At 40.2% G+C, this 17,597-nt stretch overlaps 1 protein-coding gene across 1 annotated transcript in view; it reads left to right on the top strand.

Moving 5' to 3' along the window:
* The window catches only part of LOC149008534 (haloacid dehalogenase-like hydrolase family protein), a 161,345-nt gene that overhangs the window by 115,970 nt on the left and 27,778 nt on the right, over window positions 1-17,597 (top strand). Inside the window, exons 21-25 of the mRNA XM_089166055.1 lie at window positions 1,196-1,245; window positions 1,329-1,450; window positions 1,622-1,729; window positions 2,017-2,109; window positions 11,194-11,230. Of these exons, the coding sequence (XP_089022181.1) occupies window positions 1,196-1,245; window positions 1,329-1,450; window positions 1,622-1,729; window positions 2,017-2,109; window positions 11,194-11,230 (410 nt within the window). The remainder of the gene's footprint in view (window positions 1-1,195; window positions 1,246-1,328; window positions 1,451-1,621; window positions 1,730-2,016; window positions 2,110-11,193; window positions 11,231-17,597) is intronic.

Below are 17,597 nucleotides of genomic sequence, written 5' to 3'. Positions count from 1 at the left end.
CTAGAAATCTGTAAGCAGGGCATCTTCACTAAGTACAAGCTCCTAGGTGTTGATATTGCTCCTGAGAAATGAGTTCTTTCCAGTTTTGTTTGTGCATCTTTCTTTCTCCCGTGCTTTCTGTTGGTCAACAACCAACCTGCTTTTATTTAGTTCTTCACTACTCGTACATGAAGGAGTCTGTTTCTGTCTGGAGGGAATCATTTTTTATCAAGAAAACATGATAAAAAGATATATTTTTATTTTCTACATGAGAACAGAATCTGCTGGTCTTACATCCCCACTTATTTTAATATAAATTTAACTGGGTATCTAGTATACCTTTTCTGGCTTTAGATGAACACGGGAATAAAGCCGATAAAGTATTCAAGGCCAGGTGGCATTCCTCATTCTGGGCACTAAAATGCTACCCATTGAAACTACCATAGCAGAGTGGAGGCAAATCTGTCTATTGCGTATGGAAGACGAATCGGAACAGAAGGCAATGAAGATTTTCTTACCCACCTCTATTAGCAAGTTGAGATCTGATTCCTTTAGAAATAGACCTTCCTATCCTGTATCAGTCTGGTAGCATTCCCTTCCTTTATCAAAGTGTAGTACTAGTGAGGAAGCAAAGAGATGCTAGCAAATCCATTGCTTAGGCAAAGGGCAGTTCCAATTTCTCTTCCTCCTTGGTTCATGGCTCCATTGGCTGGATCCACTAGGGCCTCTGAAATTGCAACTCAGTAACAAGGCACTGTCAAGCGTGCTATGTGATTTTCAAAAAGATTAATGAATGGTAACTAACACTGGAAGATAAAATTGCAGGGGTAGATAGAATTTGTTTTTATTCTATTGTCATGATGTCATCAATATTTGTAGTTGAGTATATTTTTTCCATTCTTGAGAGAGTTCCCAAGTCAAGACAGAGTGGTTATTGTAGTAATACTAAGAATTGCTTTAAGAAAAGGAACTCTTATAAGCTCATTGTAGAATTACATGACTCTTAAAACATTTAGTTAGTGATTTATGTTTTGGGCTACTTTTTGCTCCGGGGGCGTGGCTTTCTCGTTATCTATTTTTATGATTGTATTCACATTTCGTTTGTGTGCTGAATCAATTGTCCTTAACGAATACACTTCCAAGTTTCTTGAATCTTTATGATACCGTTTGGGTAACTTTAACATTCCTAACAATTTTGGTTTTATTTGTTGTGAAGTGCTACTAGCACATCCTTTGCACAGCCATCTGGAATTTCACTATACCCTGGTAATATTGAAGTTATTTGACTGTTTTGATGACTTCAATCAATTTCTATAGTAAGTTTAAACTCCAGTCAGATGTTTTTGTAGATTCCAGTGAGGCGTATATAGCTGACAGCGAGAGTAGTTCCATCAGAGTACTTGATCTGAAAACAGGCGGGACAAGATTGCTCGCTGGAGGAGATCCAGTTTTATCTGAAAATTTGTTTAGGGTATAGTGAGATGCTCTTTATTTCTATTTTCTATGGTAAACTATTTGCAAAGTCTCTGCAGATAACTTGTACATTAATCGATAATCCTGAAACTCATCAATTTTGTTACTTCCGTTTGTGAGTCATTGGGGGCTCTTTTCTGAATATGTTTCCATTCTGCAACCTTTTCAGTTTGGAGATCATGATGGAATAGGCTATGATGTACTTTTTCAGCACCCTTTGGGTGTCTTATGTGGAATGGATGGTCAAATTTATATTGCAGATTCATACAATCACAAGGTGTTTATCTTTACTGAACTTGATAAAATTTGAGACTTCTTGATGTGTAATGTAATTACAGTTGGGAGGCTTTTTAACTTGAAAGGGTTTTTTGGAAGATGTATTCACATCACAGTTTCATGGTCTTTTCTTCCTCTCCTGTAATACTAAATGGTTGTCATCTCATAAGTGGTGCATAAACCATCCAAAGTATGGGAGATTAAGGAACTTGATATTGTGGAATATTTTTTAGTCTTTATAAGTGCTGAGATCTAAATTATTTTCTAATGTTTACCTCCTTATGGCAGATTAAGAAACTTGATCCAGTTAGTAGAAGAGTTGTCACTATAGCTGGAACTGGACGTGCTGGTTTCAAGGATGGATCAGCCCTATCAGCTCAGGTTGAAAATATTTGGCAAACTTGTGCCCCTACTCCTTTTTCCTTGTTTTGTGAGTGTTAGAAAACAAGCTTTAAACAATCAAATAGCAGTTGAACTTGAACAAAGAAAAGAGAGAAGAAGAAGAAGAGAAGAGAGATGAAGAACTAGTAGAAAAGACCTGTGATTCTTAGCTAAAGAGTCTAGAATCACAGAGCACTTTTATTTATAGCTTCTAATGAATCTAATACAACTTGAGAGACAAGTAATTGTCCTCTAGAAGAAGGAAACAAAATATTACAACTTTAGTAACTTCCTAACTCCTAAAATAGAAAGTTCTGAAAATAGAAACTACCACCAAAATAGAAACTATGCTTTCTAAAAAACTCCCAAAACTTATGTAGCAAGATTCCCACATTAGAAATAGAAAATATAATCAAAACAACAACAAAATACTGTTCACGTGAACAGTAAAAGCTGTTTTTACTATTCACGTGAACAGTAAAACACTGTTCATGTGAACAGTAACGTGAACAGTAAACTCCAAATCTCCCATGCCCAGCTTGCAACAAATAGACTGAAAACTTGGTCTGAACAGAGCTTTGGTGAACAAATCAGCTAGTTGGTCAGTAGAGCTCACAAAAGGAGTTGCTATAAGCTTCTTCTTCACTGCATCACGCACAAAGTGACAATCTACCTCTATATGCTTCGTTCTCTTATGGAACAATGGATTACTAGCAATGTAAGTGGCTGCCTGATTATCACAAAACATTTTCATACGGGCAAAAACTGGAAATCCTATTTCCTCTAACAATGAACGAAGCCACATCAATTCAGCGAATGTGTGGGGCCATAGCCCTATACTCAGCTTCAAGCACTAGATCGAGCAATGGTGGACTGTTTCTTACTCTTCCAAATCACAAGATTTCCACCAAGAAAAGTACAATAACCTGTGGTTGACCGGCGATCAATGATGGATCGAGCCCAATCTGCATCAGAAAAGGCAACCAAGTCCATACTCCGATTTGGTCAATAGATGAGCCCTTTTCCGAGCGCACTCTTGAGGTACCGAAGCACTCTCATCGCTGCATCCCAATGAGCCTTCCTAGGAGACTGCATAAACTGACTCAACACACCAACAAAATAAGAAATATCAGGACGAGTAACAGTAAGATAAATAAGTTTCCCAATAAGACTCCTGTAACGATGGACATCATCTAACAAGTCACCATCATCACGTCCTAACTTCAACTGAGGATCCATGGGAATGTCACTAGGTTTAGAAGCAAGCATGCCAGTCTCAGTCAAAAGATCTAACACATACTTCCTTTGTGACAAACTTACTCCTTTTTTACTACGGATCACTTTAATCCCCAAGAAATATTGTAGATCACCTAAATCTTTGGTTTGGAAAGATTTTTGTAAGTGTGCCTTAACTGTATGGATTGCATCAACATCATTGCCTGAAAGGACAATATCATCAACATAAACTACCATAATGACAACACAATCACCCCCGCCGTCTAACAAACATAGAGTGATCAGAATAACACTGTACAAAACCAAAAGACTCCACAGTTTTGCTAAATTTCTCAAACCAAGCCCGTGGAGACTGTTTGAGTCCATAAATTGCTTTATGAAGCCTGTAAACACGAACATTGTCCTCCCCCTGAGCAACATACCCTGGAGGTTGCTCCATGTAAACTTCTTCATGAAGATCACCATATAAGAATGCATTTTTTATGTCAAGCTGAAAAAGAGTCCAACCATAATTCACAGCCAAAGATATCAAGACACGGACATAATTAAGTCTTGCCACAGGAGAAAAAGTCTCAAAATAATCTACACCATATGTTTGTGTATAGCCCTTAGCCACCAAGCGGGCCTTAAGCCTTTCAACCGTACCATCAGAATGGTACTTAATTGTATACACCCACCGACAGCGGACCACATCTTTCCCAGGAGGTAAGTTTACTAAAGACCATGTGTGACGAGAATGTAAAGCATCCATTTCCACATCCATAGCGGCTTTCCAGCCAGGAATTTTAAGAGCTTCGGTATGATGGGTTGGAATATGAACGGCAGACATAGACAAAGCAAGGCAACGAAAGCTAGGAGGGAGATGAGAGGTAGAAACAAAATTGGAAACAGGATAAACAATGTTAGAGTGTAAAGTGCAAGTACGAGTACCTTTCCTTAAAGCAATTGGTAAGTCATCTGAAGGCAGAGTGGGATCTCCACTAGAAGAATCCGCCGGTGGAGAGGATGAAGAAGGAACATCCGTAGTGCCAGCTTCAGGCTCCACTAAAGGAGAGCCGCTAATATTGTTAGGAGGAACTCTACTATCCACAATATATTCTGGCAACTTATGTCTTCGCTGATAAACCTGGAGAGGAACATTGCTAGTGGAAGGAACTAAAGAGGGAATAGGAGGAGTATCATCCAAAACATTTTCAACAGACACAGATTGACTTAGATAATAAGGACTGTCTTCAAAAAAGGTCACATCCGCACTTGTAAATTTTTGCGAAGAACCGGATCATAACAACGAAAACCTTTTTGAGTGCGTGAGTACCCAAGAAAAATACACTTAATAGAACGGGGGGAAAGTTTATCCAAAGGATGTGGTATGTGAACAAAACACACACAACCAAAAATTTTGGGTGGAACTGAAAACGGTTCTTTATTGGGAAAAACAATTGAAAAAGGAGATTTTTCAGAAAGCAAAGGCATAGGCATGTGGTTAATTAAATGACCAGCAGTCAAAATTGCATCACACCAATAACTCTTTGGAACATTCATCTGAATCAAAATAGCGCGTGCAACCTCTAAGAGGTGACGATTTTTGCGTTCAGCCACTCCATTTTGTTGGGGAGTGAATGAACAACTGGTTTGATGAATCATTCCAAGAGAATCACACAAGTTAGATATATCATGTTGCACATATTCTAAAGCATTATCAGACCAAAAAATTTTAATAGGAAGAGAAAATTGAGTCCAAATTTCATGAATAAAACTTTTAAATGTAGTTAAGAACTCTGTCCGATCCTTTAAAAGATACAACCATGTAAGACGGGAGAAATCGTCCACAAAAGTAACAAAATATCGAAAACCATGCCTATTACTAATTCTACAAGGGCCCTAAATATCGGAATGAACAAGAGAAAATAAGGACTCACTATGAGAGATAGAGCGTGGAGGATAGGTGGCACGATGATGCTTCCCTAACTCACACACTTCACAATTTAATCTAGACACTGATTTAAAAGAAGGAAATAAAAATTTTAATCTAGGTAAAGACAGATGGCCTAAACGACAATGCCACTAGAGAGCATCTACACAATCATAAGAAAGAGCCGCAATAGGGGTAGCATAGTCCAGATAGTAGAGTCCGTTCCTTTCACACCCTCCACCAATCGTCTTCCTCGTGTAAAGGTCCTGGAAAACACAATAAGTGGGAGTAAAAGTCACAGAGTAGTTTAGTGCTTTAGTTAATTGTCTAACAGATAATAAGTTAAAAGGAAAGTTAGCAACATGAAGTATGGATGATAAAGTAAGAGAAGGTGTAGGAGAAACACTTCCAGAGCCTAGAATAAGTGTGGAAGTCCCATTAGCTATGACAACAGAATTTTTAGTGGTAGATTTAGAAAAAGAGCTAAAAAGTGATGACTTACCAGTCATATGGGAAGAAGCCCCTGAATCGATGATCCAAGGGGTGGGAGTAGAAGTGAGAAGTGTTGTGTTACCTGCATGAGAAAGTGTGGCAGCAGAAGTACTAGTGGATGTGGAAGCACCAGTTTCAATATTTTGCAATCGGCGAAGGATTTGGCTTACATCATCTCTTAGAGTCTTAGACAAGTCCCCTGAAGAAGATCCAGAATCACTATCGTTGTTTGCTACAGTATCAATACCACCATCAGAAACGGCATGATTGGCAAGGTGCTTGGCCCACTCTGGTTTTCCATGTTTGGCCCAACAAGCTTCCACTAAGTGCCCTGTTTTACCGCAATGAGTACAAAGTCGAGATGTTTTATCAGACAGTTGAACACCACGACCTCCAAAAGACCTACTAACTCCCCCTGAACCACGACCACGTCCCCTTCCATAAGAGGTAGTGAAGGCTGAATTCTCTCCTTTAGAACTTTTGTTTGGAGAGCTCCCTTCAAGCAAGGCAATACGTTGAAGTCTAGAATATGCTTCACTAAGATTAGGGACATGCTCACCAGCAAGAAGATGTCCTTTGACAGATTTCAGTTCAGGGTTCAATCCTGCAAGAAACTTAGACACAAAAAATTCATTCCGTTGGGCCTTTAGCTTCTCTATATCAGTGGTGAGAGGTTGAAAGACATTCAACTCCTCCATCATGCCTTTAAAGGAGTTGTAATAATCCTGCAGAGACTTGTCAGCTTGCTGAAATTGAAATAGCTTTTCATAAATACTAAAAATCCGAGTCATATTTTTATCTTGGGAATAAGTCTCTTGCAAATCATCCCATATTCCCTTTGTAGTCTTATGGAACATAACATTCGCTGCAATATCAGGTGCCATACTATTCCACATCCAAATTTTGATGATTGCATCATCTTGGAGCCAACTAAAATAGGATTTGTCAGTCTTAGCAAGAGGTTCATCCTCAATGAACTTAAGCTTACCTTTTGCAAGTATGTACACCCGAACCACTTGTGACCACAACAAGTAATTAGAAGTTTAGAACTACTTTGAACGTTTACATGATCTCCTTGAGATCCTTTTGATTCAGCCGTACTCATGATTGAGTCACGTGTAAGTGAAGACATTAAACTGAGGTAGATAGCACTCAAATCAGTTTTCCAAAACTTGAAGTAGAATGAGCAGAAAAAAAATTTCTGCAACCTTAGGACAAAATAGGAGAATAAAAAAAAGAGAGGTAACAAAGGTATCCAAGTTCTGGAATGTGTAAGAGTAAGGTAATAGGTAGAGAAGATCAGTTCACATGAATATTTGATCTAACAGTCCATAATATACAGCATTAGGTGGCTGCACACCAAGGAAACAGAAAAAAAAGAATTTCAGAAGAGAATATTGAGAACAACACTATTTTGATTCAAAAAGGCTCTGATGCCATGTTAGAAAACAAGCTTTAAACAATCAAAATAGCAGTTGAACTTGAACAAAGAAAAAAGAGAAGAAGAAGAAGAGAAAAGAGATGAAGAACTAGTAGAAAAGACCTGTGATTCTTAACTAAAGAGTCTAGAATCACAGAGCACTTTTATTTATAGCTTCTAATGAATCTAATACAACTTAAGAGACAAGTAATTGTCCTCTAGAAGAAGGAAACAAAATATTACAGCTTTAGTAACTTCCTAACTCCTAAAATAGAAAGTTCTGAAAATAGAAACTATGCTTTCTAAAAACTCCCAAAACTTATGTAGCAAGATTCCCACATTAGAAATAGAAAATATAATCAAAACAACAGCAAAATACTGTTCACGTGAACAGTAAAAGCTGTTTTTACTGTTCACGTGAACAGTAAAAACACTGTTCATGTGAACAGTAACGTGAACAGTAAACTCCAAATTTACGTATATTTCAACAGTGAGAAGTTCACATACTCCAAAAGGGTTAGAACCAAAAAAATAGATAAATGCATTGAAGAGCATCTAAGAGGATAGCAGCTGAAGAGGCTTGAGAAAGTTGTTTGAGATGTTTTTTGTTATTTCCAGAAGAATTAAAAATTAAGAACAAGGGAGGATGAACATTGATTTGGAATTTTTTTTTTGGAATAAAGAATTCATTAACCAAAGGGAGAAGGGTGTTGGGGGGGGGGAGAACAAAAACAACGCGGCCGAGCCCAACCAAAAGGGAAAAAACTAAGAAGCAACAAATGGCAAAAGCCAAATAGCCAAGTTATTGAAAGTTGTAATAACTATAAAGGCATTAAAATGATGAGCCATACTATGAAATTATGGGAGAGAGTCATTGAAACCCATTTGAGACACTTAACCACATTTACGGAGAATTTTGGGTTTATGCCGGAAAGATCTACAACGGAGGCTATTTACCTAATTAGGAGACTTATGGAAAGGTATAGAGAGTGTAGGAAAGATCTTTATATGTTATTTATAGACTTAAAAAAGCTTATGCTTATGATAGAGTTAAGTACTAGAGAAAACAAGTGTTGCAAGTAAATATGTAAACATAGTTAAGGATATGTATGACGGTTCAGTGACAAGTGTAAGAACAGTGGGAGACAAAATAATGAATTCCCAATTATTGTCGGACTACATCAAGGATCAACTTTAAGCCTATATTTATTTGCACTTGTAATGGATGAATTAACCAAAGACATTCAAGTCGAGGTCCCTTGGTGTATGCTTTTTGCTGATAATATTGTGTTGATAGATAAGACTCAAGTGGGGATTAATACCAAGCTAGAATCATGGAGATCATCTTTGGAATCAAGAGGCTTTAAATTAAGTAGAACAAAGACAGAATATCTAGTTGGTAACTTTAATCTTGATCGGGCAGACTATGAGGTGGTGAAATTTGACGATAAGGAGATTCTTTAGAGTGATTCTTTTAGGTATCTAGGGTCAATCTTTAATAAAAGAGGTGATATAGAGGATGATGTTTTCCAAAGAATTAAAATAGGGTGTATGAAGTGGAGAGGTGTGTCCGGGGTCTTGTGTGTTCGATGTATTCCATTAAAGCTTAAAGGAAAATTCTATGGAACCATCGTTCAACCAGCTATGTTGGGCTGTTAAAAAGAATCATATAGATAAACTCAGTGTAGCAGAAATGAGGGTGCTAAGATGGATGAATGGCAAAATTAGGAAGGATAAGATAAGGAATGATCATATTAGAGTTGGTTTGGGAGGTGCTCCCATAAGTGATAAGCTTTGGGAAAGTCATTTGAGTTGGCACGGCCATGTTCAACAGAGACCTATAAATGCCACTGTACAGAGAAGTGATATAATCCAGATTGAAAGAACTAGACGAGCTAGGGGTAGACCTAAGATAACCTTAAGCCTTTTGGCTTGACCCATGGCATCCGATGGGCATTCTTTCTAACCACTTCGGTTCCCGCGCTGTCTATGACACCAGTATCCCAAAATCTACCCCCTTGTCAACCGTCATTTCAAATGGTTCCTCCCTACCCCCTGCTCATTCTCACACAGGTTTGGGAATCTCTCCCCCCCCCCCCCTCTAGCTCCTTTTGCGACCTCACCATCTGGCTCCCTTCCCCCACCAAATCCTTCTCTACCTTATCGGCTTGGAACCTTTTCAGATCCCATAACCCCAAACCCCCCGACCCCCATTGGTTTGGTTCAAAGGTTACATTCCTCGCCACTCCCTTACCTTTTGTAGAGCCCTAAACCATGCCCTCCCCACCTAATCTTTCCTTTCTAACCGCCACATCTCTGTTAACCCAAACTGCATCCTTTGTTGGTCCAGTGTGGAAAACCTTGAGTACCTTTTCTTTTCTTGCCCTTTCTCCAGATCCATCTGGGGAAAAGCCCTTTCCTCCATATGGCCCCGTTCAAGGCGTTCCTTCGGGTTTGGTCGAGATTGGTCTTGGATTTTGATGAACTTTTCAGGTTCTTTCATCTGTGATCAGATTGGTAAGCTAGTGCTTTGTGCCTTGGTCCATCAACTTTGGTGGGAGCACAATCTTCGAAGGTGGACTTCCAAATCTCGCTCTATAGATAGGATTTGGAGCACCATCTATTTTGATGTTTCTTCTAGACCGGTAGCTATTCCCCATCCGCTGTTGATGATACCCCAAGGAATAGGCTTATTGTTGTCTCCTGGGGTCTTTGTTCCTCTTTCTAGTCTTCTACTTAAAGACCTTGTTCTCTAATTTCCTTTTCTTTAATATAATTATTTATTCATCCAAAAAAAAAAAAGATAACCTTAAGGGAAGTGGTGAGAAAGGATATGCATAGCTTAGGCCTTGTATCTAGTATGGCCTCAAACAAAACTGATTGGAAGGTAAGAATCCATGTAGCCGACCCCATTTTGTTGGGACAAGGCTTATTGTTGTTGTTGTTGCTGCAGACAAAAACCATAACTAAAAACATTAATTCCTTCCTCTATTTTCTTCTTCTTTTCCCTAGAGGAATTGAAATTAATAACAAAGTCATCACCCAAAAGCACTGATTCGGATTCAATGGTCAAGAAAGAGAAACTTCAATGAGCTAACAGCATAGATGGGTTTACGGTGAACTTGGATTACATGATTTAATCCCAAGTAGTTAAGGAAAGTTAGAAACAGTTAAGATCAGCAACATAAAGAGAAGAATGGTTTAGAGAGTAAGGAACCAAAGAAGGAAGAACGAGAAGAGGGAAGAAGAGAGCAAGGTAGGAAGAGTGCAAAATTGATAGGGCAAGAGTCACATTCTTGCTTATATTCATTACATGAAATATAAGAAAATTAAAACTAACTCCCCATAGAGGTTGAAGAGAAGAAAATAGAAAACAGAAATTACAACTTAGACTGTTATAGACAAACATTAGACTAAAGTGCCCCTATTACATAACCTCTACTAGAGGAAGCATGAAAAGTGCCCTAAGATGAAGTGAAGAACTAAAACAATTTTAGCTTGGGTAGTGAGAAAGGAAATGAAAAACTTAATTTATTTGAGCTCTGAATCCCAGATTGGAACCGGCACCAAATAGTTGGGATAGATGATCTTGATGTGATAATGTACTTGACTATACTTTTTTCTCGTAATTACAAGTTAAAGACCTCATGATTATGATGTATAATGCATCTCTAGGAACTGTATTTTTGAGTTGTGCATTATTTTCTGATTGTGTGAACCATACACAAAGCCCCAGTATTGTATAATTTCTCATTTTCTTAGAAGAAAGCCATATAACATATTGTAACTGAGATATGAGGATATGGCAGTGTTTGTTAAGCAATCAAGCCTTGCATATGGCCCAACTTGCTGTTAATTTGAGATACTAGGCTATCCATGTGGAGTTTCCGGATGAATGAGAACTTAATAGATGAGATTTGGTGCTTTTTTACCCCCTAGTAAATAGATATGACAATGATAAAAATAATTTTTCGTTGATAATTAACTTGAAATCCCTTCTGAAGAATTTCTAATTTTGGTGCAGCTTTCAGAGCCATCAGGAATTGTTGAAGCAGGAAATGGTAATATAATATTTCTTGCTAATCTGCATCTAATTGCCATCTCTTTTTCACTATACTATGCTTCACAAATGTGTGCAACCAACTCCTGCACAAATGGTTTTCCCCTATTATTCCTGTAGTATGAAACTGCATTCTCCTTTATCTAGTTTGGTACACAAGATCTATCACTTTAAACCATAGATTTGTCATAAGTTGATAAGACTGTCTCTTAACATGGACTCAATGGTTGGGGTACCTTGAACAAAAATTAAATCAGGTTAAGGCCTCAAAACAGTGTGTGCTTTCTCTAAGTAGATGAAGCTAGATAACCAGCCCCCCCCCCCCCAACCCAAAAAAAAAAAAAAGGATAAAGAAAAAGAAAGAAGAGGTAAAATGAATCAATTTGTCCCAAAAGGGATAAGTTTTGGTTGCAGGTGTATATGTTCACCATAAATCCTCATTTGCGCAATCTAATATATCAAGAGGGCGTATGCTAGGTTGCAGACTTGCAGTATAGATTCTAATTTTGCCACATTAACAAATTTTATTACCCTATTTTTTTGGTTTCAAAATCTTCTAACTGGGAATGAGTTTTCTTTTGAAAATGAATTGGAGTAGGCAACAAGTGATAGATTCAGACACCCATCTCAGCTGATCAACTGGTTCCTCAAGAAGTGGTATTAGACCACCTCTCACATGAACCTGTTGACTTAGCCAACAAACCATTCAGCCATGGTGGCTGAATGATTGACCTATGCAGTTGAAACTTGAAAAGACTAGGACTTGGACTTTTTTTTGGGGTGAATCATGAATGAAAAATTCATTAACCAAAAAGAGGAGGGAAGGGGAGAGCACAACAGGAAAACCAAGGGCAAAGCCCTATGGAGTCTGGTAAGGCCTAAAGAAACAACAAAACTAGGCACTAAAGGCTGTGAACAAAAAGCCGAGAAAAAACTTATGCTCAAGTGTCACTTTTTCTTTTTTTCTTCTTTTCTTTTTCTTAGTGGATGGGAGCTGAACAATGAAATCATTGGCAATGGGGAGGCGGCCTCTGAGGGAGTGATAATTCTGCCTTAAATCCTGAAGTGGTGGGGAAGCTATCTCCATGTTTGAAGAACCCCTCGCATCACTAGCATCCACTGAGGTAGCATCAAGATTTGGCTCAAAGGAAGAGGGAGGGGCAAGCCCAAAAGAGGGGGCAGGGGAGGAGGGATAAAGGACAGGCCTGGAATTAAGAGGGTTTGAGGTGAAAGGGGTTGGGCAAGAGATGGACCAAGAAGAGGATGGGGATGGTTAGAGAGGAGAGCTTAGAAGAGGAGGATTAGAGGTCAGTCCAAAAGAAGGGGATGGCCCAGATGAAGAAGGAAGGGAGGGAGGGGGAGGCCCAATCGAGTGGGCTAGGCCCAGCCTAGAACCCACAAGAAAACGAGGAGAAGGGCAAGGAATTGAGAAAGGAGTAGTGGGTGGGCCATGAAGCCCAAAGGAGAGTGAGATAAGGGAGAGAGGTTAGGAGTGGGTCCCAAATGGGCCTCACCAAAATGAGGAGGGGGTGGGGGTGGGTGGGCCATGAAACTTAAAGGAGAGTGAGAGAAATGAGACCCAAATAGGCCCCACCCGAATGAGGAGCAAGGGCGAGAGAGGAGGAGAAGGAGGTTGGTGGGTCATGAAGCCAAAAGGAGTGTGATAAGGGAGAGAGGTTGGGAGTGAGACCTGTATGGGCCCCACTAGAATGAGAAGGGAGTAGAGACAAGAGAAAATGAGGAGGAAAAGAGTGGTTTTTGTTGGGTGTTAGGGGGTTAACGAAGAAGGGGAAAGTGCAAACAGAGGAAAGGAAAGGACCAAAGAGGAGGATAGGCCGTTCGACAGGATAGTTGGAGCAAGACCAATGGAGGTTAGGGGCAGATAATGTAGAGGAAGTGATGGGATGGGAGATAGGCAAGGGAGAGGGTGACCAAGCGACCAATTTGCCAGCAACCATAGGAAGATCCAAGCAGGTAAGGGGCACTGTGAATGGCAAGAGGAGGATCACCAAAGGAAGGAGGAACTAGAATAGGAGAGGATGGCGACAAACCGATGGAAGAGGGGAGATTAGATGTGCAATGAAGGATCTCCAAGAATGGAGAAACGGTTACAGTTAGGAGAAGGGGCCTACTAGTTGAGGGACAGTCGGTTGGCTCCACGGTCTGATGAACTACCATGAAGGAAACAATAATGCTTGTGTCCACAGACTTCTCAACACAGGAGGCATTAAACAACTTGCAAAGTTGGCAATGAGGGGAATGCCAATCGTAGTGGACTTTATAAGTGAAGTTGAAGCCTCCTTCCTCTTTGATCAAGATCTCAAATGGGAGAGAGGAAGAAGCCGAGACTTTAATATAGTTGCAGGCATAGGCCAACAATCCTTCATCAAGGTTCAAGTGTTTGGAAACAGAAAGGTACCCAATGTTGAACCGACGAGACTCAGTCCTTCAAAGCACCAGTAATGCAAAGGACGCCTAGGAAAGTTGACCTAGAGGGGAACAGAGGAGAAGTCCTTGTAGGTAAGACGTAGCTCTTAGTGCCATTGACTGAGAAAGATTGGTTTCTTCCCCACCATCCAGGGACCTCCTTTAAGGACCCTAGATTTATCATCTTTATCTGAAAATCTGAACAGGAGGAAGCCATAATCGAGCAAGAAAAAATCAAGCATCCGGACAACTTCCATTGCTTAGTAAGGAAAGATTTGACAATGGAGAAAGGGGGACGAGAGCCAAGGAAGTGCCTACAATGCAACCACTTCATAGGGAGAAATCTTCATTAATGGCTCCAGTAGGACAAAAGACAAAGGCTTGACCATCCACCAGAGAGGGTAGAATCAGGTAAAGGAGAAGGCCAGCTCAAGAATGTTGGGCAGGAGAAGCAAGGAGAGAGGCTAAAGGACGGGGATGGAGAGGTTTAGAAGGGTTGGGAGGGGTGGTGGAAGCCCAAGGGGGAGGAGGGAGGAGGGGGATCCGGAGGGGAGGGATAGGAGGTAGGGTGTGCACTCATCAATTCCTTTTGGATTTTGACTTTCGAATGCACATTGTAGAAATGTCTTAGATGTAATAACTAGAGTTAACCTCTTAATCCAAAGCTTCAATATCACGTTTTTCTGCTTGGGAACTACAACAATTTGCCTCACAATATCTAATATTGTGAGACTGGTTAAAATGTAACTTATGTCTAATGTCACACATACCCCTTTTTACTTATAACAAAGGAAAGAATATGGGTTTTGGTGATATTTCACCGGTTCGGTGGGTAGCAAAGTAAAAAAGGAGGCGAAATGGTATTTACTAAAAGTCGCTAGTAAATCGCCGATTTTCCGACAAATTAGCAAAATATTGCCAAAAATCGCCAAAACTTCACAGAACCTGAGATCCAATCGTTAGAATCCTCGCTGAAATCACCGAATTCTTTCTTGGTAACCACCTCCTTCCTTTCTCTCTCTCTATGCAATGATTCATCTAAGCTTCAAGCATTGTTGGTGTTTCCGTTCGTTACTTTAGAGAGTTGTTGATAAGCCCCTAGTGACTCGGGTGTACTAACGTAAGAATAGGAGGAGAAGCATGGAATCATCACCAGCAATTACAAGGGACCAAAGCCAGTCCAACATGCAAGCGACAAGTGGCCAAATGATATTGGACAGCAGCCACAACCTTGTTGAGGACAGAGGAGCAGAGATGATGATCCACTTGGCAAAAGAAGATTCATGTGAGGTGTTAGAGTTGTTAGGAATGTTGGTATGTAAAGGAGGGAGTGAGGGAAGTGAGGGTATGCATGGAATTATGGAGTGTGAAGCAAGCTAAGCTTGTTGGGGGAGAAGAGTCTCTCGGGTAGGGTTTTGGTGGGGTTTTTGATGTTATCTTTTATTGTTCATTTTTAGTATTAGCTGTGACAATTCAGTTGAGTCATTGAGAGTATATTGTTCATTTGGTATTTCCATTTTAATGAAAATAGCCATTGTGGTGTTGCTATTGTTTGCTTATCTTGAGATTGAATTGGGGTTTTAAGAGGGTTCTTATCAACTTGGTATCAGAGCACGTCTGATCCAGGGAATGGTAAGAAGCATAATGGATACAAGAGTAGAAGTATTGGAAACTAGTGTAAAGGATCTAAAAAACCAGATGTCAGTAATAGATTCCAAGCTAGACAGAGTTGAACAGATTCATTTGGCATTCGTGAATGAGGTTAGAACATACCTGGCGAAAGGCAAAGCATTGGAGTTTGACTCACAATCTCCTAAGGTCACGGTGGAAAAGTGAGGTGAAGATATACAAACCACCATCGGGGACAATCTTCTAGGGGTAGTTTAGGAAGGGTCACAACGAGGAACCACGATTTCTTTCTAAGGTATCTCGAGTTGCCCATTTTTAATGGCGAAGACCCAAATGGTTGGGCTGCTAGGAAGGAACGGTACTTTGGATTATAGGGGCTGAATGAGGTTAAGAAACTGCAAGCGGCATTAATTTGTTTCAAAGGACCATCACTAGATGGGTACAATTTGTTGTATTATTTTTAATATAATAAAATAATAAATGTTTCATTTTATTGGATTTATAAGTGCGGAAAACTTTCCTGAATTTATTTTAGGAAAGTGCTTTTTATATAGTCCCACATTGGAAACCGAGATGTCGGAATCCAAGTTAATTAATAGGTACTACCTATTAACTTTGATTTACAATAAATGAGACACGCCAATGCGTGTGCAGTGTATGAGTGAGGACGATGTACCGTCCGAGCGCGCACGCGTGGCGTGGGTAGTGGGCTATTTAGGCGCACGCATTTAGCACTTTGCACGCTTGCATCGCTTCGAGCGAGATCAGATCTGAACTGTGTATTTTGATCAACGGTAGATCTAGGGCTATAGAAGTAGATCCATAAATATCTATTTGATGTTTTAATATGGACCGTTAGATCATGCGGCCAAACGATTCGACGGCTTAGAACTAAACATAGGCATTTGTATCCCTACAGAGATGTGCACCCATACTAACAGAGTCATGAACTATTCAAAAGAGGCACCTCAATGCTTATAAATACCCTTAGCTTCTCAACAGCAAGACAAACGAAAATTCCGAAGTTTTCTCTGTTCTTGAGTTTTGTCTGTGCTTTGCAAAACTTGGGAGATACAACTTTGAGTTGGGCTTCTTTGTATCCTTGGAGACGGTTCGCCAGTACCTCATAGCACCTTTGTAGTGAGGGCGAATTATGTCTTAAGGAAAGCGACATTAGTAACGCGCCTAAAAGTTCCTACTTCCATACTGTGATCTCGTGTTCCATTCTTCTACACAATTCAGAGGGTTGCAAAACCCTTTTCGTTTATGGGCGGTATTGAAGGAAGAGATGCATCGTTGTTTCGGGTCACCATAGGAAAATCTCCTCAAAAGGCATTGATGGATCTTTGGCAAACTAATGCCTCCGCAAAATACAAAGGGCAGTTCGAGTTTCTGGCTGCCGTCGCCGGTGTGCAGGAAGAAGAGTGGCTTAAAGGGGCTTTTATGTCAAGGCTTGGGGAAGAGATTAGGGTTGAGATTCAATTGTTTGTGCCCAACACTTTGGCCCAAATCATGGAGTTGGCCCAATCCATTGAAGAAAAAAATGTAGTTCTATGTGGACTAAAGAAAGCCGTGAGTGCACAGCTCACTAGGTTTTAGGGACAGGGTTCAACCCAATGAGCTATAAGTATTAGTAATGCCAACTTGGGTGGACCATGGTCCAACAACAATTCGGTTAGCTTGAACCCAACTGGAATCAATCCACATTCCACCGGAGTTAGTTTAACTAATATAGGGCGAAATGTCCAAGGGTAGACAGTACTTAACTCGAGTAGCTCATCGTCTTCTTCCAAAGGAGTGCCTGCAACTTCCACGGTGGAAATTGGTCCCGATGGTTGACACCTGAGGAGATGAAGGTTAAGACGGACAAAAGTCTTTGCTTTCGGTGTGATGGACCGTATTCTTGAGGGCTTCAGTGCCCATTAAAACAAATCAAGGTGATGTTGTGCCATTAAAGAGAGGCAATGGAAGAAATTGAGGGTTCAGAAAGGATGACCACAGAACAGGAAAAAGGGAACGACGGTGATTCGATGGGAGTCAAGCTTTCCTATAGTTCGCTTGCCAAGTTTGACTCACCTTGAACGATGAAACTGAGAGCTCGAATCAGAGGTGCTTCGGTGGTAGTATTGGTGGACTTCGGTGCCAGACACAATTTCATCTCTCGTACACTGGTAAAACCCCTCAGACTTAGGATCGATGGGAAGAAGCCCTTCCATGTAGTGCTCGGAGTTAAAAAGGGTGTCGGAGGACATGAAATGTGCCAAGGAGTCTCCATTAAGGTTGACGGAACCACGTTTGTATAGTATCTGCTT

The sequence above is a fragment of the Hakea prostrata genome, chromosome 8, assembly GCF_041222555.1.
Source record: "Hakea prostrata isolate BN-2017 chromosome 8, UWA_Hpros_2, whole genome shotgun sequence".
Taxonomy (NCBI): domain Eukaryota; kingdom Viridiplantae; phylum Streptophyta; class Magnoliopsida; order Proteales; family Proteaceae; genus Hakea; species Hakea prostrata.
This window is presented reverse-complemented; position numbering and strand designations above follow the sequence as displayed.